The sequence below is a fragment of the Littorina saxatilis genome, linkage group LG11 (genome assembly GCF_037325665.1).
Source record: "Littorina saxatilis isolate snail1 linkage group LG11, US_GU_Lsax_2.0, whole genome shotgun sequence".
NCBI classification, from domain to species: Eukaryota; Metazoa; Mollusca; class Gastropoda; order Littorinimorpha; family Littorinidae; genus Littorina; species Littorina saxatilis.
This window is the reverse complement of record NC_090255.1, coordinates 35,939,344-35,964,942: the sequence shown is the minus strand read 5'-3', so window position 1 is coordinate 35,964,942 and position 25,599 is coordinate 35,939,344. Positions and strand designations below refer to the sequence as shown.

The following is a 25,599-nucleotide window of genomic DNA, read 5'->3' as shown; positions in this document are numbered from 1 at the left end:
TCATTGGATTTTAAAATGGCATCCTTTAACTCGTCCATCGAGAAAGGAGAATTGTAATCTTCCAAATTGGCAGAATCAAAGGAAACGGGGGTAACTTCAGATTTATCTTTAACTTTTTGAAACTCTTCAGAATAATGTTCTGAAGAAGAGTTATGATTTATTGTTGAAGCCAAGATATTCGCCACATTTTTCTTGTTGGTTATTACTCGACCATGTTGTTTGAGGCATTGGACAACCTCTTTACGATTTTTACCTTTAATCTTACGGATAATCTGCCATACCTTCTTGCTTGAAGTTTTGAAATTAAGTTTAGAACAGAAATTGCGCCAAGAGGCTTTTTTACTCTTTTTGTAAATAAAACGGCTTTGAGCTCGAAGTTTTTGGTGAGCGATCTTATTGGCTGACGTAGGGTATTGGAACATATGCCGTTGAGCTCGTTTACGCTCCTGATTGACAGCTTGGCACTCTTCGTTAAACCAAGGTGTTTTTGGACCTTTGGGTTTAGAGGAAGATTTGGGTATGCTGTCTTTTGCACATTGCACCAAAAGGGTGGAAAAAGTTAAAGCCGGGTCTTCAGAATTTAGAACTTCTGGGGTTATTTGTCTTGAAGTAGAAAGACGAAATAAATCCCAGTTAGCTTTAGAAAACTTCCAGTGTGGAAGGGCTTCCTCGCCCTGATCCTCTTCAAAACTGACAAAACAGGGAAAATGGTCACTTCCACACAGATCCGAATGGACAGACCATTTCAAATCAAGAAATAAAGATGGGTGGCAGATAGCTAAGTCCAAATGAGATTCTTCTCCAGATTGAGTTAAAAAAGTACCCGCTCCGGAATTTAAAAGACACAAATCCAAGTTATCGATGACATCTTCGATAATCTTTCCTTGAATGTTGGAAGATTCACTCCCCCAACGTCGGGAATGGCCGTTAAAATCCCCTACCAAAAGGAACGGGGTTGGTAATTGATGTATTAAGTTTTCTAGGTCATTTTTTGTGACCGTAGTAGATGGCGACAGATACAAGGAACAAACAGTTATAGCTCTATTACAAGAAATGCGAGCCGCTATTGCCTCAAGGTTAGTGTCCAATTGGACCTGATTAAAAAGGAAATCAGAACGGATACAAAGTGCATTACCGCGACCTGTAGACCGCAATAAGCAGCTATACCCAGGCAGCGATATATTTTTGTTAGGGCCTATAAGCGTCTCCTGTAAACAGATTGCAATAGGATTACTTTTCAAAAGGAGATGAAGTTCCTCTTGATTGGCATTAAGACCTCTGATATTCCATTGTATTATAGAAGCCATTAAAAAGGTTTAGTATTTTAAAAACAAATAAAACTTTATTCAGTGCCCGATCCTCCACCCCCCCTCCGACGCAGGGTAGAACCGGTTTGATTCATCCATTTCCGATTCCCCACCCTCGTCAGACAAGAGGGAGAAAGGGTTTGTCAAAGAAATGAGCGATTTGTCTCCCTTTTTTATTCGGGTAGGCAAGTCAGGCCTGACCCTGGCCTTGGGAGACCTCGAGGATCTTCCCTCAGAGTTTGATCTTGGCGGGTGGGAGGAAAGATCCGATCTGCCGATCGAACCCGTCCGCCCAACCCCCGAAGACCCGGCCGAATGAGTGGAGGATTTTTTCCCCCATTTGGTTTGGGTTTTAGCGGCTTTATGCACGGCCGCCTGCGTGACGTTAGTGACGCCAGTCGGAACTGTTGTCTGAACCTTCACACTCTCGGCAACCGTAGCCGCCTTTTCACTGGTATCGGCAGCAACAGCCGCCTTTACTCCACCCTGGTTAATATTTGCCACGACAGTCTCAAGACGATCAATCTTTTTAATGAGAGTGTCCAAGATTGTAGTCACCTTAGTGAGAAAGCTCTCAAGAGACGAAGGTGTAGTCGGTGTCGCAGAAGGAGTACTAACAGCCCTGGCGTATGTGGACACCGAGGGCTGTGCCATCTGGGACATGACCTTTTGTTTCGCCTCACCGAAAGAGCATCCCTCCGTTGTTCTCATCTTTTGAATGGCTTCCTCCGTTTTCCACTGGGGACATTCTTTTGAAGCAGAGGAGTGTTTACCCCCACAGTTGTGACACTGTTTGGGTCCCTCGCATTCACCCTCATGTTTTTCCTTTGTGCAATCTCTGCACATTTCCTTCCCCTTGCAGTTTTTGCTACCGTGGCCAAACCGTTGGCAACGATAACAACGCAGAGGGGAAGGGATGTACAGAGAAACCGGAATACTTTCAAACAGAACAACAACTCTTTTGGGTGCAACAGCTGTACAGAAAGTTAGGAAGAGAGTGTTTGTTTCCACTCTCTTTCCTTCTTTATCCGTTCTGGACACTCTGTGAACGTCGATAACTCCTTGTGATGCCAACCCATCCTTCAACTCCGCACAGCTCATACCTTGGAAGTGGTATGAGCGTGCCACACCCCGAGAGGTGTTCAGGTATGAGTGGCTTGTCACGGAAATCGTGAAGGAGTTCGATCCAACGCTCAGGGCGGAACCATGGCGGGACAAAAGAAGATCCGATACCTTCCTGGTGGGGCAATCCACCAAGAAGCTACCATCCTTCTGACGTTTCACTGACTGAACTGATGAGGAAACCCCCTGAAACCACTTCTCGAGAATAAAAGGTGAAATCCTTCTTTGACTAACACTCTCAAAATGAACTATGAGGAATCGGGGCCAAGCGCCCCGTACCCCTGCTGCAGCAGCAGTAGTTCTAGATTCATCCTCGCTGTCAGAATCGGGTCTGTCTTTCCTTTTCTTGTTTAACAAAGTTAAAGATGTCATAACACGCAGGCTCAATGAGGTGGGAAATACACAGTCACCCTTGTGAGAGCCCCCGTGACAAGGGAAGGGCCTAAAACTGTCATTTGGCGTCGACCCAAACTAAAACCAAACGCATGTGCTTACGACTGAATACTAAGGTGTCAGCCATTCATCCCCTGGTCACACATGACAAACTCGGGATTCACCATACTTTAGAAAATAAGTGAAGAATTTTATGGGTGAGAAAAGGAAAGTAAAAGGATTTTGGGGAGGCAGAAATAGAGAAGAAACAAGAAAAAGAACCTAATTAGGTTCACGGCATCGAGAGTGATGCGACCTTCTCTCTGAAGTTAGTAGAGAAGGCTCCCCCATCCACCACCCGGGGGACGCGCCTCTACGCCAATTAGGGGGCGCGAGGTGCACCGGAAGTAAAGTTACTGTCAAAACCTCTCGCAGCCGCAGACGGAAGTTCGAAACAGGGCCAGCGTTGGCGCGCGCGCAGAGTTGGCGATCCTGTCAAGGGATATCTATGGTCTGTCTTTATAAAATAGGAAACTGTCTTTAAGCCTGCCTCACATAATTTTATACAAAACAATATTGCACGCAAACATGCAAATATAACATTTAAACATTCGATTAAACATTCGAGATGCAGATCGCTGGTGTTTTTCATACTTTCACATGAAATCTTGCATTGAAGGCTACTATCCATCAACAACTTTTAAATCCCAGAACACCAATAAAGAAAAGAATGGATGAATAATTAGTGAAAGACAGGTATTTTAGTCGGAATCTAATTAACTCCGTTTAGCTTAACAAAATCAACGCATGTTTTACTGTGCACACAGAGTTTAAGCGATACTTTATGTTGTATTATTATGGATTGAAGCCAACGCATGTTTTACTGTGCACACCGAGTTTAAGCGATACTTTATGTTGTATTATTATGGATTGAAGCCAACGCATGTTTTACTGTGCACACAGAGTTTAAGCGATACTTTATGTTGTATTATTATGGATGGAAGCCAACGCATGTTTTACTGTTCACACAGAGTTTAAGCGATACTTTATGTTGTATTATTATGGATTGAAGCCAACGCATGTTTTACTGTGCACACAGAGTTTAAACGATACTTTATGTTGTATTATTATGGACTGAAGCCAACGCATGTTTTACTGTGCACACAGAGTTTAAACGATACTTTATGTTGTATTATTATGGATTGAAGCCAACGCATGTTTTACTGTGCACACAGAGTTTAAACGATACTTTATGTTGTATTATTATGGATTAAAGCCAACGCATGTTTTACTGTGCACACAGAGTTTAAGCGATACTTTATGTTGTATTATTATGGATTGAAGCCAACGCATGTTTTACTGTGCACACAGAGTTTAAGCGATACTTTATGTTGTATTATTATGGATGGAAGCCAACGCATGTTTTACTGTTCACACAGAGTTTAAGCGATACTTTATGTTGTATTATTATGGATTGAAGCCAACGCATGTTTTACTGTGCACACAGAGTTTAAACGATACTTTATGTTGTATTATTATGGACTGAAGCCAACGCATGTTTTACTGTGCACACAGAGTTTAAACGATACTTTATGTTGTATTATTATGGATTGAAGCCAACGCATGTTTTACTGTGCACACAGAGTTTAAACGATACTTTATGTTGTATTATTATGGATTGAAGCCAACGCATGTTTTACTGTGCACACAGAGTTTAAGCGATACTTTATGTTGTATTATGGATTGAAGCCAACGCATGTTTTACTGTGCACACAGAGTTTAAGCGATACTTTATGTTGTATTATTATGGATGGAAGCCAACGCATGTTTTACTGTTCACACAGAGTTTAAGCGATACTTTATGTTGTATTATTATGGACTGAAGCCAACGCATGTTTTACTGTGCACACAGAGTTTAAACGATACTTTATGTTGTATTATTATGGATTGAAGCCAACGCATTCTGTTCTTCTTTGTTTTCTTGCTGGACTTTTCTGGAGAAGTGAAAGAATCCTCGCGTTCTGCTTCTATTTTCACGATTTAATATTGAAATGAAAGAAATGTAACATGTATGTATACCTTTTTACCTGTGCAGGTGTTCACGATGCCAGAATACCTGCGGAAGCGGTTCGGCGGACAGAGGATTCGTATCTACCTGTCCGTGCTGGCTTTGCTTCTCTACGTCTTCACAAAGATCTCCGTATGTTGTTTTTTTGTTTTTTTTTTAAATTGATTTTTCCATGAAACAAGGCGATGTTAAAACTTCAATTTAAAACTTAAAATTGATGGTTTACAAGTTACATCAAACCCTGCTTTTTTGTGTGGAACCCGTGACATCATCAACGTAAACTGATTGGTGTGACGGATGTTTGATAACTGAGTAGTTTAACCAAGAAGTTGACATATCTTAGTATTCAAATGTTAATTTTAATTCATCAATTAATTATTTTGATTTATTTTTTGCGCAGAAGTTGACTTATGTTGGTGTTTAAACTTGTTACTTAATCAAGTTATAAAATAATTAAGTGAATGTTCTTTGCAGGCTGACTTGTATTCCGGAGCCATCTTCCTGACACAAGCATTGCCGGAGTTGAACCTCTACGTGGCTGTCATCATTCTATTAGCAGTGGCCGCCATCTTCACCATTGGAGGTGAGAAAGTTCAACTCGTTATCTTCCGGTTTGACGCGCAGGGGGGGAGGGGGGAGGCATGTCTGTGATTCAATGATCTGAAGAATGCAAGTTTCCAGTACAAAGGACTTAACTTCTTACATACTGCCTGACTAAAATCTTTACAAAAATTGACTATATTCTATACAAGAAACACTCAAGGGTAAAAGCAGAATCCGTTAGTCGCCTCTTACGTTATATGTTGGGGAGCATCGGGTACATTCTTCCCCCTAACCCGCGGAGGGGTATTAATTACAATTGTTTTTGATGGTACTAAGTTGATACTGGTAAAGAAATTTGTAACGATACATGTACAGATATTTGAGATTCCTGTTCATGTTGTGATTTCAGGCACTCTTTGTAGCCTTGCACAGGCACCGTAACACTTAACTCGGTGCTACAACACCGTAGGGTTATTCAAGGCTGACATCATTTGATAAAAGGATTGTATTGTGTTATACCCTTTCAACCCCGTAGGGTAATTCAAGGCTTATATACGTTTGATAAAAAGATTGTATTATTTTTATACCCTTTCAACCCCGTAGGGTCATTCAAGGCCAACGTCATTTGATAAAAGGATGGTATTGTGTTATACCCTTTCAACCCCGTAGGGTCATTCAAGGCTGACATTTGATAAAATGATTTTATCGTGTTATACCCTTTCAACCCCCGTAGAGTCATTCAAGGCTGATATGAATTAAAGAAAAGAAATGGCAGAATAAACAAAACTCCCCAGCGAGTGCAATTGTGATCAGAACACCACAGATCCGAGCAAGGTTGAAAGTTAGGAATGTTCAAGACTAGAGGCCCGAGTTATTTCCCTTAGAAGTTAAAATTATGGTTGGTTTGAATATCAGAAAAACAGTCAATGAATGGAGTTCAACTATAGACCCACACTTCTGCACCCTTTCTCTTGTAAATGGTTTTTTTTATATAAAAACACCCAGTGTAAGGGGTCTTTGTAATTGTGTTACCCTGCCAAGATCATCACTTAAAAGAAAATATAGACCATAATACTTTGCTTACCATCTGCAATTTATGTGTAGCCGTGTGGAGATTTCACGGCCACTGTCTTTGCTTTTCTCTGCCAAGCCCTGTCCCGTTTATTCCCCGTGAGGCGACCATGTGTGTATCACTGTATGTCTTTGTTGTACTTGTGCTTAGGATGCATGTGTCGTGGTTGGTTGAATGTTTACATGCTGATTGGTTAATTCGTATTGTGCGCGCGCATTCGGCCCCCGATAGCGTGAGGCGGTCAGTCTGACCCGTGACGCGAAGGTGACAAGACCCTGGGCGGTCTGTGTGTGTGTTAAGCGATTTGAGACCGGCGATTTGTTGAACGGCCCCGCCATAACTTGTTTGTTTAATTCTGCATTGAAGAGTGAACTACACTGCCTTCTTCTGGTGTATTTTAATAAAGACATGTTAGATCAACCTCTGTCTCGGCGTCTCATGTGAATACTTCCTGGCCTATCCCCCCTTCCACTCCACCTTATCACATATGTAAACAAATGCAATGGTGTGTGTCTTCATTGTGTTTATTTGTTGCTTAACGTCCAGCCGACTACGCAGAGCCATATCAGGACGAGGAAGGGGGGGATGAAGGGGTTTGTTTGTTTGTTTATTTGTTGCTTAACGTCCAGCCGACTACGCAGAGCCATATCAGGACGAGGAAGGGGGGGATGAAGGGGTTTGTTTGTTTGTTTATTTGTTGCTTAACGTCCAGCCGACTACGCAGAGCCATATCAGGACGAGGAAGGGGGGGATGAAGGGGTTTGTTTGTTTGTTTATTTGTTGCTTAACGTCCAGCCGACTACGCAGAGCCATATCAGGACGAGGAAGGGGGGGATGAAGGGGTTTGTTTGTTTGTTTATTTGTTGCTTAACGTCCAGCCGACTACGCAGAGCCATATCAGGACGAGGAAGGGGGGGATGAAGGGGTTTGTTTGTTTGTTTATTTGTTGCTTAACGTCCAGCCGACTACGCAGAGCCATATCAGGACGAGGAAGGGGGGGATGAAGGGGTTTGTTTGTTTGTTTATTTGTTGCTTAACGTCCAGCCGACTACGCAGAGCCATATCAGGACGAGGAAGGGGGGGATGAAGGGGTTTGTTTGTTTGTTTATTTGTTGCTTAACGTCCAGCCGACTACGCAGAGCCATATCAGGACGAGGAAGGGGGGGATGAAGGGGTTTGTTTGTTTGTTTATTTGTTGCTTAACGTCCAGCCGACTACGCAGAGCCATATCAGGACGAGGAAGGGGGGGATGAAGGGGTTTGTTTGTTTGTTTATTTGTTGCTTAACGTCCAGCCGACTACGCAGAGCCATATCAGGACGAGGAAGGGGGGGATGAAGGGGTTTGTTTGTTTGTTTATTTGTTGCTTTACGTCCAGCCGACTACGCAGAGCCATATCAGGACGAGGAAGGGGGGGATGAAGGGGGCCACTTGTCAAGCGATTCCTGTTTACAAATGCACTAACCCATTACTTGTGTCCCAGCAGGCTTTAGTAAAACTAAATTAATACCTACTGGAAGATTACCAGTTTCCAGTATGTTAAAATAGGCTTAACCTATCTACTGCTGGACTTACATCAGAACACTAACAGATTAAACTATACATGAATCGCGAGACAAGCGGCAAGAGATGAGATTTTTGGAAAAAATATAGGTGAATGAGCAAGAAGGCAGAAAAAAGAAAAGAATTCATGAAGAAAAAGAGAGCATGACAGTAAAGAGGAACCAAAAATCTACCTAACAGCAAACTAGAAAGCTCCTGCGGTTCCAAAAACAGGAGGGGCCTTTAATTTCATAACCGCAGTGCCCCACTGTGCCCCACAGTGCCCCACAGTGCCCCACAGTGCCCCACTGTGCCCCACTGTGCCCCACTGTGCCCCACTGCGGGAGGTGTGTGTCATCATTGTTGTCTATGAATTCATGCTTCTGCTTCATTTCAGTGACATGTGGGACATGCAGGCAAACAGCTAACAGGGAAAACTTCTCCCAGCTGAGCCTGGACATTGGGGTAAGACTTTCAGCCATCTTGTTTTTGTTCCCCACTGTTGTGCGGCTTTCTCCCAATATTATTAGCCCTGCGGAGGTGACGTTACATGTCATATGGACAGTTATGAGAGACATTTAGATTTCATTCAGTGCTACAAAGAAAGTCACATTCTATATCAGGTTATGAAATCGTGCTTTCCTATTGTTGAGGGTTTTTGTTTGTTTGTTTGCTTAACGCCCAGCCGACCACGAAGGGCCATATCAGGGCGGTGTTGCTTTGACATATAACGTGCGCCACACACAAGACAGAAGTCGCAGCACAGGCTTCATGTCTCACCCAGTCACATTATTCTGACACCGGACCAACCAGTCCTAGCACTAACCCCATAATGCCAGACGCCAGGCGGAGCAGCCACTAGATTACCAATTTTAAAGTCTTAGGTATGACACGGCCGCCACGACCTCCCGATCACGGGGCGGACGCCTCACCACTAGGCCAACCGTGCCGGTGTTGTTGAAGGAGATGTTCGAAAATAGCTGCCAGGATTGTAAGCTGTGTGGTAGAGTTAGAGCCCCTTTTACTGAGTCAAGTCTTTTCAAAAAGAAGCAAAGCAAGTTTCACGCTGCCAATTGGCTTTAATCTGCGATCAAGACAAAGATCTTTTTGTCTTGTGATGTTTATTATGTAGTATGGATTGGTTTTCATTGACTCGCACGAGTATTTAGACGAGTATAAGCAGCACAACAATGTCCTTTAAGGCAAAACGCAGTCAAAAGCGTAAATTATGCCATTCAATAGTGTGTGCTCTTACAGAAATCTTGAGGTCATGGTTGTAAAACCAAGGTAAGAAAATAGTGCTAATATTTCTTCATCTTGAACGTTTGTGGTTTGTGTCTGGATGGTAATTTATTGTTTCGTCTCTGCAGCAGTAAATGCTATTCAAGAACGAATGCATGAAGAAAATGATGTCAAAACACAGGAAAACTAAATTTGAATTAAATGGTATGCCCTAAAAACAATAACATGACGTTCGCAAAGGTTGTCCCCGCATATCGACGCCACTTCAGGCGTGCTTTGCGCTGTTCTGACCTTGGATTGACCCGTTTCAATACGATATTGTGCCATACTGGCTTGTCAATTTCACTTCATGTTGCACTGGAAAAGTGAGCGATGTCTATGCCGTGGGATTGACAAAGCGTTATGTCTTGTTGACAAAATACAGTGCGTTCAGTTTCATTCTGTGAGTTTTACAGATTGACTAAATGTTGTAATTTTGCCTTACGCAACATTTTTCTTTTTCCTTTGAGCTTGACGGGAGGGACGGGATGAAGTCCACCCTTGGAATTCTAACTTAAACAATTGAAATATGTTATTTGTATTTTTGACCAAAATATGACGTTTTACACATATCTTGCAAGAACCTTGATTTTCTTGATCTGTGTCAAATATATTTTTTTCTCAAAAATACAAATGACCTAATATTGTTAATGTAGCATTTATTTTAACATGGCTTCTTCCGTGGTTATCATTATACCTGACGGTGTTGTATTGTTGGTTGTGCTTGACAGAAGCGGAACGAAGGGAAACCTTTGGACAGGAGCTAGTGGTGCTCCTGGAGCTTACAACAGGGCACGAGCTGTGCTTTGACGGTGTCGTCGCCCAGTACAGGCGCCATTTCCAAAAACCCCTGCGCTGTTCGGATTTGGGTTTTACCCGGTTTAAGGCGCTGTACGAGAGTCTGTCACACATTGTGGAGGTATGAACAAGTTGTTCTGCAGATATCTGTCCGTTTTGTTCATGTGCGACTCACTTAAGTAATCAGTGTTATAGTAATGAGCGGTGGTCATATCTTTGACTGGGTGACAATTTGTTTTTTTTATTTAGAAGGCGGTCCAAAAAAAGCGTCTTATTTTCTTTTTTATCTCATTTTTGACTGCAAAGAGAGATTTGGACATTTGTACACCAAACCTGATTGGTGGAAGATAATGTCTTGCAAATTTCGTAGGAACGGGTCTGCCCTTAGTAGTTAATAATGTTCTTGTGTTGAATGCCTTCAGACCGACACGTAGAAAGGATGTGTGAATCCAAGATTCCCCAACACACTCGAGCCAAACGCTGAGATGTCTCTTTGTTCTATGCCTTCAGGTTGACTGTGGGCCGAGTGCTGCGCCTCCCAGGCAACGCAGCAGCTCGGCTCACCTCCCTCCTCAACAAGGCTGCAGATGGCACCCCGTTGCCACTGGGGGAGCTGTGCCATAGGTACATAATGACCTACGGCACAGACCTGGACCCCCAGGAGGTCCTCGCCATGAGGGACACTTTGCAGGTGAGACATGATAATACTATATGCTCACGCGTCGAAGCTGTTATCTGTTTACTAATCTTAGCCCCTGGATTATTTTTAGTTTTTGTAGTGATATTTGTGCAGGTGCATTTATGACTATTTCGGGCTTCAGTGTATGAGTGCATCTGTTTGTGTGTGTACGGGCTGTGTGTGTGTGCGTGTGTGTGTGTGTCACTTCACGACTTGAGAGTTCTATTTCTTCCCTAATATAAATAGAATACTTATATTTGTGAACTGTCTCACTTTCAATTGTATGAGTCGAGCTTCGGGTTGCAAATAAATCGCACATACCACACATCGCGCTTCTTCTGCGAACATAACTTCTTTGCTGGCGTTGAGTTTCGTTGTGCGCGCGCATCCGAGCGGGCAAGAGAAAATGAGGTGGCAAAGAGAAAGTGGTGGGCTTTGTTCTCTCTAAATCTAGCTACTGTTTGCAGACACTCCGCGGACTTATATTAAGCCTAGCGCAGAACCGCGCGAGGTGACATGCGACTCATTTCGTGGTGGAGGGGCATATTTGTGAGACAAATACTTTTCCAACTCAAGGAAAGTAATAAAAATCACTCACTAAACCACCTTGAAGTGGAGTACACCAAAAACGAAATGAACAAACATCCAAAAAATAGAACAGTGTACGATTTCCAACAATTGAAAGGCAGCAAGAGAGTGAGTGAGAGTTTCATTTTGTGAATTTGACAGATTGACTAAATGTTGTAATTTTGCCTTACGCAACATTTTTCTTTTTCCTTTGAGCTTGACGGGAGGGACGGGATGAAGTCCACCCTTGGAATTCTAACTCAAACAATTGAAATATATTTGTATTTTTGTCCAAAATATGATCTTGCAAGAACCTTGATGTTCTTGATCTGTGTCAAAAATACATGTTACCTATTATTGCGGGGATATAGCTCAGTTGTTAGCGCGCTGGATTTGTATTCAGTTGGCCGCTGTCAGCGTGAGTTCGATCCCAGGTTCGGCGGAAATTTATTTCAGAGTCAACTTTGTGTGCAGACTCTTTTCGGTGTCCGAACCCACCCCCCGTGTACACTACATTGGGTGTGCACGTTAAAGATCCCACGATTGACAAAAGGGTCTTTCCTGGCAAAATTGCTTAGGCACAGTTAATAATTGTCTACCTATACCCGTGTGACTTGGAATAATAGGCCGTGAAAGGTAAATATGCGCCGAAATGGCTGCAATCTACTGGCCGTATAAAATTTCATCTCACACGGCATCACTGCAGAGCGCCTAGAACTGTACCCACGGAATATGCGCGATATAAGTTTCATTGATTGATTGATTAACATTTTTTAACATGGCTTCTTCTGTGGTTATTATCATACCTGACGGTGTTGTATTTTTGGTTGTGCTTGACAGAAGCCGAACGATCAAACATCTTTGGTCGGGAACTCCTGGTCCTCCTCGGACAGACAAGAGAGGAGCAAATGTCCTTTGACAGCGTTGTCAAGGAGTACAGGCGCCACTACAAAAGACCTCTACGTCGTCAAGGCGTACAGGCGCCACTACAAAAGACCTCTACGTCGTCAAGGCGTACAGGCGCCACTACAAAAGACCTCTACGTCGTCAAGGCGTACAGGCGCCACTACAAAAGACCTCTACGTCGTCAAGGCGTACAGGCGCCACTACAAAAGACCTCTACGTCGTCAAGGCGTACAGGCGCCACTACAAAAGACCTCTACGGTGTTCGGATTTCGGCTTCACGCGATTTAAGGCTCTTTCAACAACTTAGACTTGTTAGCCTTTGGGCCTTTTACTATACTGCATGGTACATCTGTATCTGTAAGTAGTGCATGGTTGTATGTATGCTATCCACACCAGGACAAATACAAATGGCTGTTATGCAATATGGCGGGTCTTCGTCACAGCTGAGGCAGCACTGTCACGCTCTCATCTTTTAACCAAATTGGCTGAAATTTTGGTCCAGTTATCTTTGACGAATCCAGGACTTTGGTATTGCATTTCAGCTTGGAGGCTTAAAAATTCATTTTTGATTTTGCTCATTAAAGTTGTCATTAATTTCAATTTTTTTTAAACCGATTTTAAATTGATTGCATCGTATTTTTCATCAAATTTTGAATCTGAAAATATATACATATGTCATGTTTACTCTTAAAATGTGATCACAATTAACACAAATAAATTAATTAGTGCTACGATTATAATTTATGAAATCGACCGAAAAATTATTGCATCTTATTCTTTATCATTTCCTGATTCTAAAAATATATAGATATAGGTTGTCGTTTAAAAAAAAAAGCTCAGAGTAAAAAACAAACAAAAAAATACAGGAAAGCGTGCTTAGCGCAATATGATATCGCCCTATTCTGGCTTGTCAATTTCACTTCATTTTTCACGAAATAAAAGAGCGACTTCATTCTCGACGAAGCTGTATTGTCTTGGTGAAAAAATTCAGTGCGTTTCAGTCCGCAAGTTCAACAGCTTGACTAATTGTAGTAGTTTTGCCTTACCCGACTTGTTTTGAGTCCATAGGAGTTCAAATAACAGCTGGTAATCATACCTGCAAAGTGTCCCTCATGGCGAGGACCTCCTGGGGGTCCAGGTCTGTGCCGTAGGTCATTCTGTACCTATGGCACAGCTCCCCCAGGGCCAACGGGAGGCCACCTGCAGCCTCTTTGAGGAGGGAGGTGAGCCGAGCTGCTGCGTTGCCTGGGAGGCGCAGCACTCGGCCCACAGAGTCAACCTGAAGGCATAGAACAAAGAGACATCTCAGCGTTCTGCTCGAGTGTGTTAGGGAATCCTGGCTTCACACATCCTTTCTACGTGTCGGTCTAAAGGCATTTAACACAAGAAAATTTTCAACTACTAAGGGCAGACCCGTTTCTACCAAATATGCAAGACATTATCTTCCACCAATCAGCTATTGTTTGGTGAACAAATGTCCAAATCTCTCTTTGCAGTCAAAAATGAGATAAAAAAAGAAATCAAGACGCTTTTTTTGGACCGCTCTCTAAATAAAAAACAAATCGTCACCCAGTCAAAGATATGACCACCGCTCTCATTACTATAACACTGATTACTTAAGTGAGTCGCACATGAACAAAAAACATTTGCAGAAAAACTTGTTCATACCTCAACAATGTGAGCAAGGCTCTCATATAGGGCCTTGAATCTGGTGAAACCAAAATCGTTGCACCGCAGATTCCTTTTGAACTGGCGCCTGTAGAGCGTCCCCACACTGTCAAACGACAGTTGGCGATCTGTCGTCTGCGCCAGGAGCACTAGTAGCTCCTGGCCAAACTGTTCTCTGCGTTCCTCTTCTGTCAAGCACAACAAACAATACAACACCGTCAGGTATAAGGATAACCACGGAAGCAGCCATGTTAAAAAATAAATGTTACATTAACAATAGGTAATTTGTATTTTTGTATAAGCTTTTCATTGAAGCAATGTTATTTATTTTTCACAAAAATATAGCTCAGCCATGATAATATTAGCTAGATGTAGAGAGAAGAACAAAGCCCACCACTTTCTCTTCGCCACCTCATTTTCTCTTGCCCGCTCGGATGCGCGCGCACAACGAAACTAACGCCAGCAAAGAAGTTATGTTCGCAGAAGAAGCGTGATGTGCGATGTGTGTTATGTGCGATTTATTTCCAACCCGAAGCTCGACTCATACAAAGTATAACTGTTGAAAGTGAGACAGTTCACAAATATAAGTATTCTATTTATATCAGGGAAGAAATAGAACTCAAGTCGTGAAGTGGCACACACACGCACACACGCCAGGGGTCGACACTAACTTATTTGGCCTGGGGCCACACTGGCCCCAGAGATGGAAATTGCTGGGGCGGAAAACAAAAATCTGGGGCCCACTCTCAGTATTCACGTGCGGCAATGCATTGTCTGTTTTTGGCTCACGTAAGTGTAGCCTATGCGATGATAAACTTTGTCTGTCTGTCTGTGCGTGCGTGCGTGCGTGCGTGTGTGTGTGTGTGTGTGTGTGTGTGTGTGTGTGTGTGATAGAAACTTTAACATTTCCGAGTCTATGGATTACGTCAGTCTCGGTCAAAAGTGTTTGACGTGTGTGATAGAAACTATTTGAAGACGTCACATTATGACGTAAGAGGGTTAGACGTCACACAAAGGAATTACTGAACGTCTCGGTCATTGTTATTGTGAGCGGGCCGAGACTACTTGGCAGATCCAGGGTCTCGCTTTCTTGCACAGTTTCACCTATGCTTACTGTGTGTGTGTGTGTGTGTGTGTGTGTGTGTGTGTGTGTGTGTGTGTGTGTGTGTGTGTGTGTGTGTGACGGAGTGATTGAGTTTGTGTTACTGTTTGTCGATTTCTTACGTGAGCCTTGAAGGCTTCGCCTCTTGTTCTTCATCGAACTGAAGCCAGGGAAATTCTTTCAACCATTTGACATTGAAATTACGACAGCGCTTCACGCTTATGGCTGCATCGGTCTCCTTTTTTCGTTTCTCTCCACCCTGTTCTTCATCTTCATTTCCATGTCTTTTTACACCAGGGATGTGTCGCCACATTTGGCATTTGAAGGCGATACTTATCTCTCATGCTAAAGAGCACAATCTGGGAGCTATTTCCCTTGCGGCTTTGTCCTTCGACGATTTCAATGGTTTTTTTTTCTTGACTGCGGCATTGATCGTAACGCAAATTTCAGTGACGACTTTGACTGGCGATTTTTAGTGATTGGCTCTGGCATTGGAATTTTCGGTTTGTCAGTTGGAATTTATCCTGGGGCGGAGTGGGCCCCAAGCTTCGGCAATGTTTGGGGCGGAACACAAAACTCTGGGGCGTTCTGCCCCCCGCCCCCGCTAGTGTCGAACCCTGCACGCACACACACACACACACACAAACTGCACGTACACACACAAACAGATGCACTCATACACTGAAGCCGGAAATAGTCAATGCACCTGCAAAAATATCACGACAAAAACTAAAAATTAAGTAGATGTGCAACGCCAAGGCACTGCATACCCCAAGCGAAGGAGCCATCATTGAGAGAGAGAGAGAGAGAGAGAGAGAGAGAGAGAGAGAGAGAGAGAGAGAGAGAGAGAGAGAGAGAGAGAGAGCGATTACAAGCAAATGACGAAGTCTCGTCCAACATCTCGTGCTACGAGATATGATGTACACCTAGATTACCTGATTACAAGTAAATAACGAAGTCTCGTCCAACATCTCGTGCTACCAGATTTCATGTACACCAAGATTACCTGATTACAAGCAAATGACGAAGTCTCGTCCAACATCTCGTGCTACGAGATTTGATGTACACCTAGATTAACTGATTACAAGTAAATAACGAAGTCTCGTCCAACATCTCGATATCTTCAGTAAGGGACTACGGACCTTTTCACAAATGTTCATAAAAATCGGTTGAGAAATGGAAAATAACGGTTTTTAATGGATTTTTGTGGTTGTGGTGGTGGTGTCGTTGTAGTTGTTGTTGTTGTTGTTGTTAGTGGTGGTGGTGGTGGTGTTTTTTGTTGTTGGTGGTGGAGGTGTTGTTGTTGTTGTTGTTGTTGTCCATCATATCAACCAACTCACCAGGATTGCAAGTAATTCACGGTGTCTCTTACAACATCTCGTTGTTGGTGGTTGTGGTGGTTGTGGTGGTGGTGTCGTTGTAGTTGTTGTTGTTGTTGTTGTTAGTGGTGGTGGTGGTGGTGTTGTTGTTGTTGTTGGTGGTGGTGGAGGTGTTGTTGTTGTTGTTGTTGTCCATCATATCAACCAACTCACCAGGATTGCAAGTAATTCACGGTGTCTCTTACAACATCTCGTGCTACCAGATTTGATGTACACAAAGACTTTAGCTTGGAAATGGAATCCTCAAGTTTGACGTCATGGAAGATGTCATAACATTTTGAATTCAGCTCCTTGTGTTGAAGAGAATGATGTCATGAGTTTGACGTCATGAGTTTTGATTGTCTTCTTGACCTGGGTTTGACCTCCTTCTTTGTTATGACTTAGAAATTGGAAGCGCTTGTAACTGCCGTTGTCGATGTCGGATCAAAACGATTTATGTCTTAAAACCTTCCTGGGATCAATAACATTGCCTGTGCCAATTTTTGTTGTAGTCGAGTCAAAACTGTGAAAGTTTTAGGGGTTCTAACACACACACACACACACACACACACACACACATCATTTGGTTGAAATCAACTCTAGTGTGGGACCAACCTAGCTTCGCTCGCTTCGCTCGCTTCGCTTGGATAAACCAGGGGCTAAGTTAAGTAAACAGATAACAGCTTCGACGCGTGAGCACATAGTACTATCATGTCTCACCTCCAAAGTGTCCCTCATGGCCAGGACCTCCTGGGGATCCAGGTCTGTGCCGTAGGTCATTCTGTACCTACGGCACATCTCCTCCAGGGGCAACGGGGTGCCCTCTGCAGCCTCGTTGAAAAGGGAGGTGAGCCGAGCTGCTGCGTTGCCTGGGAGGCGCAGCACTCGGCTCACAGAGTCAACCTGAAAGCATAGAACAACGAGACATCTCAGGGTTCTGCTCGAGTGTTAGGGAATCCTGGCTTCACACATCCTTTCTACGTGTCCGTCTGAAGGCATTCAACACAAGAAAATTATCAACTACTAAGGGCAGACCCGTTTCTACCAAATATGCAAGACATTATCTTCCACCAATCAGCTATTGTTTGGTGAACAAATGTCCAAATCTCTCTTTGCAGTCAAATGAGATAAAAAAAAAAATAAAAAAAAAGAAAATACGACGCTTTTTTCGGACCGCCCTTTAAATAAAAAACAAATCGTCACCCAGTCAAAGATATGACCACCGCTCATTACTATAACACTGATTAATTAAGTGAGTCGCACGTGAACAAAACGAGACATATCTGCAGAAAAACTTGTTCATACCTCCACAATGTGCGACAGACTCTCGTACAGGGCCTAAAACCTGGTAAACCGAAATCAGAACAGCGCAGGTTTTTTTTGAAGTGGTGCCTGTACTGGGCGACGACATAGTCAAACGACAGTTCGTATCCTGTCGTCTGCTCCAGGAACACCAGTAGCTCTCTGGCCAAACGTTTCTCTGCGTTCCGCTTCTGTCAAGCACAACCAAAAATACAACACAGTCAGGTATAATGACAACCACGGAAGAAGCCATGTTAAAAATAAATATTGCTATTTCATATGTTACGTGGATTTCCATTGGTCAGTTGGGCAAAACTGAGCTCATTGTAAAAAGTGATATCGACGACATTTCCGTCGATATCAGTTTTGATATCGACGACCTCTTTATTGCTTCCCCACTTCAAAAACAAAAACACCTGAATTTAAAAACAAACAAATATATATGAAAATGTAATGATCCCAGAATTTAGTTGAGCAAGTGACTGAAGACTTTTTGAAAGAAAAGACATTTTTAAATACTGAAAAGTACAAGAAAAGAGTGAACAAAAAGAAATAATCAGAGGGAGGGATGTGGAACAGCCAAAACTGAGACAAATACTTTTGTAATTTCTGTACAGTAAATACAACATGTCCAGAGAATTAGCAATATATCTAACATTGACTGACTGTGTGACGATATCTTCTGCTATTGGTCTGTTTCGACAGTGATATCAAAATCTCGACCTCCGGTCTCGATTTTGATATCACTGTCTCAACAGACCATAGCAGAAGATATCATCACACAGTCCGTCAATATTGGGTAATGTTACATTAATAGGTAATTTGTATTTTTGAGAAAAAAAATGTATTTGACACAGATCAAGAAAATCAAGGTTCTTGCAAGATGTGTAAATCATCATATTTTGGTCAAAAATACAAATAACATTTCAATTATTTAAGTTAGAATTCCAAGGGTGGACTTCATCCCGTCCCTCCCGTCAAGCTCAAAGGAAAAAGAAAAATGTTGCGTAAGGCAAAATTACAACATTTAGTCAATCTGTCAAACTCACAGAATGAAACTCTCACTCTCACTCTCTTGCTGCCTTTCAATTGTTGGAAATCGTACAATGTTCAATTTTTTGGATATTTGTTCATTTCGTTTTTGGTGTACTCCACTTCAAGGTGGTTTAATGAGTGTGATTTTTATTACTTTCCTTGAGTTGGAAAAGTATTTGTCTCACAAATATGCCCCTCCACCACAAAATGAGTCGCATGTCACCTCGCGCGGTTCTGCGCTAGGCTTAATATAAGTCCGGGGAGTGTCTGGTAACAGTGTGTGTGTCACCTTAGTCACAGGCTTACAACTCAAACAGTTTTCGCTCTTTTCTAAACGGTTTTCACCACTGAATAGAGCATAAAAATCTCGTCATGAAAATGTAAAAATATGAAAATCATGCAAAGGTCAGGTGACATGCCACTCATTCCGTGGTGGAGGGTCACAAATGTTCTGAGAGTGGTTTTTGTTTGTTCTTTCAGATTTTCACCATAGCGATCAAGTACCAGTGTTAGGTACAAACAGTTGCATTGAATTAAAGAAATGAAAAGTCTGTTCGTTGGGTGAAACTTACCTGTATGTCAAGAGTTTGGGACATGAGACAGGACTTTGGATTCAAAATTATCGTTGGTTTGAAACCAGAAATTAATAGTTAAGAAATTAAGAAATCCGTAAGAAAAACTTTATCAGGAATTTCTGATTACCTGTTCTTAACTTATCTGCCATGAATGTTTGTGCATCTCGATAAAAAGTTTGAAAATAAATGAGTTTTATTCAGTGATGTCTCATTACCTGCTCAAAACTTGTCCACGTGATACTGGCGTATTGAGGCGCTGGACAGATGCACCACTTGCAGACATAGCAGTAGGAAGTACGCAGGTGCCTGAAAGTGTTGCATTGCCGTCTTGCCCTAAACCCGTTTCTCACAGCCCCACAAGGAGGCGGTGTTGAGTGTCGGTGGCTTCGCTTTATTTGGTGTTTAACGTCGTTTTCAACCACGAAGGTTATATCGCGACGAGGGAAAGGGGGGAGATGGGATAGGGGAGATGGGATAGGGGAAAAGGGGGGGAGATGGGATAGAGCCACTTGTTAATTGTTTCTTGTTCACAAAAGCACTTAATCAAAAAATTGCTCCAGGGGCTTGCAACGCAGTACAATATATGACCTTACTGGGAGAATGCAAGTTTCCAGTACAAAGGACTAAACATTTCTTACATACTGCTTGACTAAAATCTTTACAAACATTGACTATATTCTATACAAGAACCACTTAACAAGGGTAAAAGGAGAAACAGAATCCGTTAGTCGCCTCTTACGACATGCGGGGGGCAGAGAAATAAGGATGTGGAAAAGACTTTTGGTAAGTGAAATAAAGGTGATGGATCCAGTCAGGTAGAAATAAGATAACAAGAAAGGAATTGGAAAACAGCATGCAGGGCGAGTTTTCTTGGAAGGAAATATAGGTGAAAGGACTGGTAAGTCAGAAATAAGACAAAAGAAGAAGTAAAGGGGTTTCTTTACTTGCTTTATTTGGTGTTTAACGTCGTTTTCAAAAGTAAAGGGGTGGGGTAGCTCGGTGGAAACACTCCCGCCGCGTGAAGGCGACCCCATGGGAGCTGTCGGTGGCTGCGGCGCTGTTTCAACTCTGGGAAAACCAGTCACGCGGCGCAGTGTGGAACAGAAATCTGAAAACAAAATGATGTTGATATTAGGATCAGTAGGCCTATATTCGTTCAAGCGAATATTAGACGCATATGCACATTACCATCTCCTCTCGGTCAGCTTTCTTACTTGTCCCAGAAAGATAACAGCAAAATCTCCCGAATAACTCCCTCAAGATTATTGTAGCGCTTGACATTTGCGGAGATACATTTAGTCTGAAGTTAATTTTACATGTCACGCAAGTGTATGCTGTATTCACTGGCGTGTACTTTTCTTCTGGAAGAGGGGGGGGGGGGGGGGTTACGGAGTAAAGGAAGTCCATAAAATTCCGGAAAACAAGGTCATTAAATGAAAGGGGCGATTCTTAAAATCAGGTTGGGAGGGTCAGTCTTGAAAGGTGGTTTCCACTTTCTTTATTTGGTGTTTAACATCGTTTTCAACCACGACGGTTATATCGCGACGAGGGAAAGGGGGGGAGATGGGATAGGGGAAAGGGGGGAGATGGGATAGAGCCACTTGTTAAGTGTTTCTTGTTCACAAAAGCACTAATCAAAACATTGCTCCAGGGGCTTGCAACGTAGTACAATATATGACCTTACTGGGAGAATGCAAGTTTCCAGCAGAGCACAAAGGACTAAACATTTCTTACATACTGCTTGACTAAAATCTTTACAAACATTGACTATATTCTATACAAGAACCACTTAACAAGGGTAATAAGTGAAGAATTTTATGGGTGAGAAAAGGAAAGTAAAAGGACTTTGGGGAGGCAGAAATAAAGAAACAAGAAAAAGATCCTAATTAGGTTCACGGCATCGAGAGTGATGCGACCTTCTCTCAGAAGTTAGTAGAGAAGGCTCCCCCTTCCACCACCCGGGGGACGCGCCTCTACGCCAATTAGGGGGCGGAGGCGTGGTTTCCGCTGTACAAACTACAAAACCAACGACGAGAGGACACAGACAAATAGATGTTTTCATATGGGTAATCTTGAATTTTAGTGTGTTAAATTCATGTAACAGAATGAACTCCGATGAACTGTACGAATGCATTTCGTGGTAATCTTGAACTTTAGCGTTCACACAAACAGCATTTTGAACGATACAGACATTTCTTTAAACGTGAATTTCTTTGTCGTTCAAAAAATGACGCAAACAGCAGCAGAGAAACAATGGGATGGTCTGTGTTACACTGAAAAGCCAAGGAAATAAAATCAGTTTCGTCTTACCTCAGGTCCCTGTCGCCATTGGCTTGAACACGTGGCACAGGCGACGCTTCTGCATGAAAAAAATGATTTGATATGGAAGAAACTTGACTCGACGTGCTGCTTGGAGACCGAGAGAATGTTCGAGAATTAGCCGAGTCACTGACAGTCACAACTGTATACACGAATTCCGTACAGCGTTATTTAATCATACTGGACTTGTAATTTATCGCGCGCAGATCGAGTCGTCTCTGTCTACTAGAAGTTACCCGCCAGACTTGCAAACGACAAATGAAACGACTCAGGCTTTGAAACGAACGTGTTACGCATTATCCCGTGCTCCGCACGCTTTTCACGAGTTTCTCTGGCTGCAACTTTGTGCTGACTTCAGCGTCGAGCACAGACCTTCTATTACTGGCAAAAATCGTGAACGGAGTGCGGGGGGTTGGGTGGGGGTGCAGAAGGAGGAGGGGGGGGGCTGGGAAGGCTCTAAAGTAAAGAAAGGGCGTGGAGGAAAGAGTGACAGAGTGACAAGGAGACTCAAAAGTACATTTGTGTGAAAGGGAGATGTGCGATCATCGCTGGGACAATGAGTTAGCATGCGGTACTAACCAAAAACCCCCGCCCCCCGCGCCCCTTCACCCCCCTCCCTCGAAAAACCCGTTTTTGGTATGATAATGATAGTGTACGTATCAACCAGCACACAAACACTGACACACGCACAGAATCAATAAGCTTCGTTAATATCAAGTATTGAGAGTTCATGTTGCACCGCTGAACCACTGTGTGTGTGTGTGTGTGAGTGTGTGTGTAAGTGTGTGTTTGTGTGTTTGCGTGCGTGAGTGTGCGTACGTGCGTGCTTGAGAGACTGACAGAGAAACATACATACCGGTAGAGCAGCGAACTGAGAGAGAGAGAGAGAGAGAGAGAGAGAGAGAGAGAGAGAGAGAGAGAGAGAACAAGAACAAGAACAAGAACAAGAACAAATCTTTAATTGTCTAAGGCCACAGCCCCTTACAATAGTGGTTAAAATAACAGCAATAGTATCTGCACAGTTATAAATTATAGTCACGCATAAAATTCAACAAATACACTAAAACCCTGATGACATGTCACTGAACCTCATTTATAAGGGTTCGTCTCTTCTGTAGCATGAAGAACACAAATCTGCTGAAGCTGTTCATCACATTTTCATCAATATTGCCACAGAAATACACAAGTTGTTGTTGCAGCGTCTTAGAGTTCGAGATTTTCAAATACTTTGCTCGAAGGTCTTGATAAAAAGGACATAAAAATACAACATGGTGTTCATCTTCTTTATCAGCTGTACAGAGAGGACAGTTTCTTGTCGTTTGGTTTGGTGCGTACCGAAACTTGTGAGCGTTGATTTCGGATACTCCTGCGCGGAAACGAGTAAGAGCAACTCTGTACTTAATATCTTCGATTAATTCAATGTATTTCTCTTTTTCCAAGCATGTTTTGTAACAATTATAAATGTCGAAACGTTCACTGCATTCTAAAAAGGAGAACCATTCTTGACAAAAACAATCTTGTAAACGTCTTTTTAACTCTTGTAAGAAACACTTCTCATTCCCAACCGTTCCGTACATCCACACAGCAGCAAAACCATTACAACATAAAAGACTCTGCACATGTGAGACCCAATTTGTGTGGCCCTTCGATGCCAAATTACATAAAGCTTTATATGCAATCTTGGAATATCTTGAATCAGGTTGCTTCAGCAGTGTAAACCAGTATTTCACACATCTGACTGCAGAGTTAATATACAGCGGATGTCTTCCCAATTCACCATACACAATGTTGTTTGGAGTTCGAATTGTCACTTTCAGAAACTTTTTACACGCAAACAGGTGGACCCTTTCCACAGAGTCATACTTTCCATATCCCCATAGCTCTGAACCATACAAGAGCATAGGGGCGATCCGTGCGTCAAACAGTTTGAAAAACACCTTTGCCGAATGGCAGCCAAGTCTGTTCAGTAATCTAACGATTTCGATCATTCCCTTTTTCGCCATGGTTGTCTTTGTTTCTACTGCAATGTTCCAGCTCAGTTGGGTGGAAAGGGTTACACCGAGATATTTAAACGAGTTCACAATCTCAAGACGATCCATTCCGTAGAACCACTTATATAGCTATTCTGATGAACACGTGGGGGAATTCGGGGGCTGTGATTGGATGGTCTCTCCTCATCATCAAAGCATATTGCTGCCGAAGTCGGCCATTTTACTCAATATCCAAAAGCATAATTATTGAGAAAAATGGCCGACGCATGGTTCCGGTTTACACATCTGTACCACGCGGCGATGTTTCTATCGACAACAGCATACACTGACAACTTAAAAAGCTGTTTCAACAACTGTGTTGTGAAATCGAATGCACTTGGAGTCAGTTTTTCTTCCAAAGTCAGAAAGCGTGTAGCGGTGTGCATGTCTGCGCGAACATGATGCGCGTAAGACGTTTGTCTGCTATCAAAACCTGAGATCAACGCATCGACGCAAAAACTGTCATTTTGTAAGTTTGGAACAACAAATCAAGGTCATAACAGCTATATAATCGCTATTATGTTTTCAGCGTAGCAATAGGGTCCGATATTTAGACTCGAACAAGTATAATGCGACTCGTCTTCGACTCGTCGCATTATACTTGTCTCGTCTAAATATCGGACCCTATTGCTACGCTGAAAACACAATAGCTGTTACTCTTTCTGTGCAATGTGCCCGCCCTTTCTAAAAACCATGACCTTAGTCTTTGTCAAGTTCACGTTCAGACACAGTTTATCTGCAGAGCAGCGCAGGACATTAAGCTGGTTTTGTAGGCCTACTACAGTGCTGGATAACAACGCAATGTCGTCAGCAAAAAGCATTACAAACAGTTCTAACTCAGACGGAGATAAACGTATCCCATGTCTGCCTCGTTGTATGACATCCTGTGCCAGTTCGTTGATCAGAAACGAGAAAATTGTCGGTGAGGTTACACAACCTTGCTTAAGGCCTTGCATACATTCAAAGAAATCAGTGTATTCGTTTCCGCACAGCACGCATGCTTTCACATTTTCATACATGCTCTTTAACACCTTAAATATTTTGCCTTGTATGCCTAATCGAAAAAGCACTGACCAGAGCACGGGGCGCTTAATGCTATCGTAAGCCTTACAAAAATCTATGTAGGCTACATACAGTTTGGCCTTTTGTGAAAATTGTTTCTGGACGCAAGCGTAAAGGGTAAACACATGATCAATAGTTGAGTAATTCCTCCGGAAGCCAGCCTGGCTTTCATCTTCTTCTTCTTCTTCTGCGTTCGTGGGCTGAAACTCCCACGTACACTCGTGTTTTTGCACGAGTGGAATTTTACGTGTATGACCGTTTTTACCCCGCCATTTAGGCAGCCATACGCCGTTTTCGGAGGAAGCATGCTGGGTATTTTCGTGTTTCTATAACCCACCGAACTCTGACATGGATTACAGGATCTTTTTCGTGCGCACTTGGTCTTGTGCTTGCGTGTACACACGAAGGGGGATAAGCCACTAGCAGGTCTGCACATAAGTTGACCTGGGAGATCGGAAAAATCTCCACACTTAACCCACCAGGCGGCCGCGACCGGGATTCGAACCCTCGACCTTCCGATTAAGAGGCCGACGTCTTACCACCCCGCCACAGCGCCCGTCTGGCTTTCATCTAAAATGTTATTATTTTCTGACCACACATGCACAGACAGGTGGTCGTTCAGAACAGACATAAAAATTTTGCTCACCGTACTGGTGAGGGAAATTCCTCTGTAATTATCAGGGTTATCACAGTCTCCTTTTTTATGTAACGGCACAATAATGGCCTTGGACCACTCTCTTGGGTACACCCCCTTCTCGAGAATGTTGTTGAACAATTTAACTAAAAAGGGTAAAATAAGACTTTCAGACACTTTCAACATTTCATTCGACACACCATCAAACCCTGCCGCTTTACCATTTTTCAAATTTCTGATTGCTTTACTAATTTCAATT

At 42.8% G+C, this 25,599-nt stretch overlaps 2 protein-coding genes and 1 long non-coding RNA gene across 4 annotated transcripts in view; 2 read left to right on the top strand and 1 right to left on the bottom strand.

The window, feature by feature from the left end:
• LOC138980367 (sodium/glucose cotransporter 2-like) overlaps positions 1 to 10,220 on the top strand; it is a 54,094-nt gene extending 43,874 nt beyond the window's left edge. For both annotated transcript variants that reach the window (XM_070353235.1, XM_070353234.1), the window contains 4 exons: positions 4,897 to 5,001; positions 5,344 to 5,452; positions 8,422 to 8,489; positions 10,037 to 10,220. In XM_070353235.1, coding sequence (XP_070209336.1) covers positions 4,897 to 5,001; positions 5,344 to 5,452; positions 8,422 to 8,489; positions 10,037 to 10,072 — 318 coding nt within the window. In that variant the 3' untranslated portion in view covers positions 10,073 to 10,220. The remainder of the gene's footprint in view (positions 1 to 4,896; positions 5,002 to 5,343; positions 5,453 to 8,421; positions 8,490 to 10,036) is intronic.
• Positions 7,078 to 24,309, bottom strand: LOC138980371 (uncharacterized). The gene is made up of 2 exons (XR_011460309.1): positions 23,727 to 24,309; positions 7,078 to 8,079 (listed from the first exon to the last, which is right to left on the bottom strand). It is a non-coding gene; the product is annotated as an uncharacterized lncRNA (long non-coding RNA).
• On the top strand, positions 10,625 to 13,214 carry LOC138980370 (uncharacterized). The gene is made up of 2 exons (XM_070353239.1): positions 10,625 to 10,794; positions 12,190 to 13,214. Exons 1-2 carry the CDS (start codon positions 10,735 to 10,737, stop codon positions 12,541 to 12,543), a joined length of 414 nt encoding a protein of 137 aa, XP_070209340.1. The 5' UTR covers positions 10,625 to 10,734; the 3' UTR covers positions 12,544 to 13,214.
• Positions 24,310 to 25,599: the final 1,290 nt, after the last annotated feature.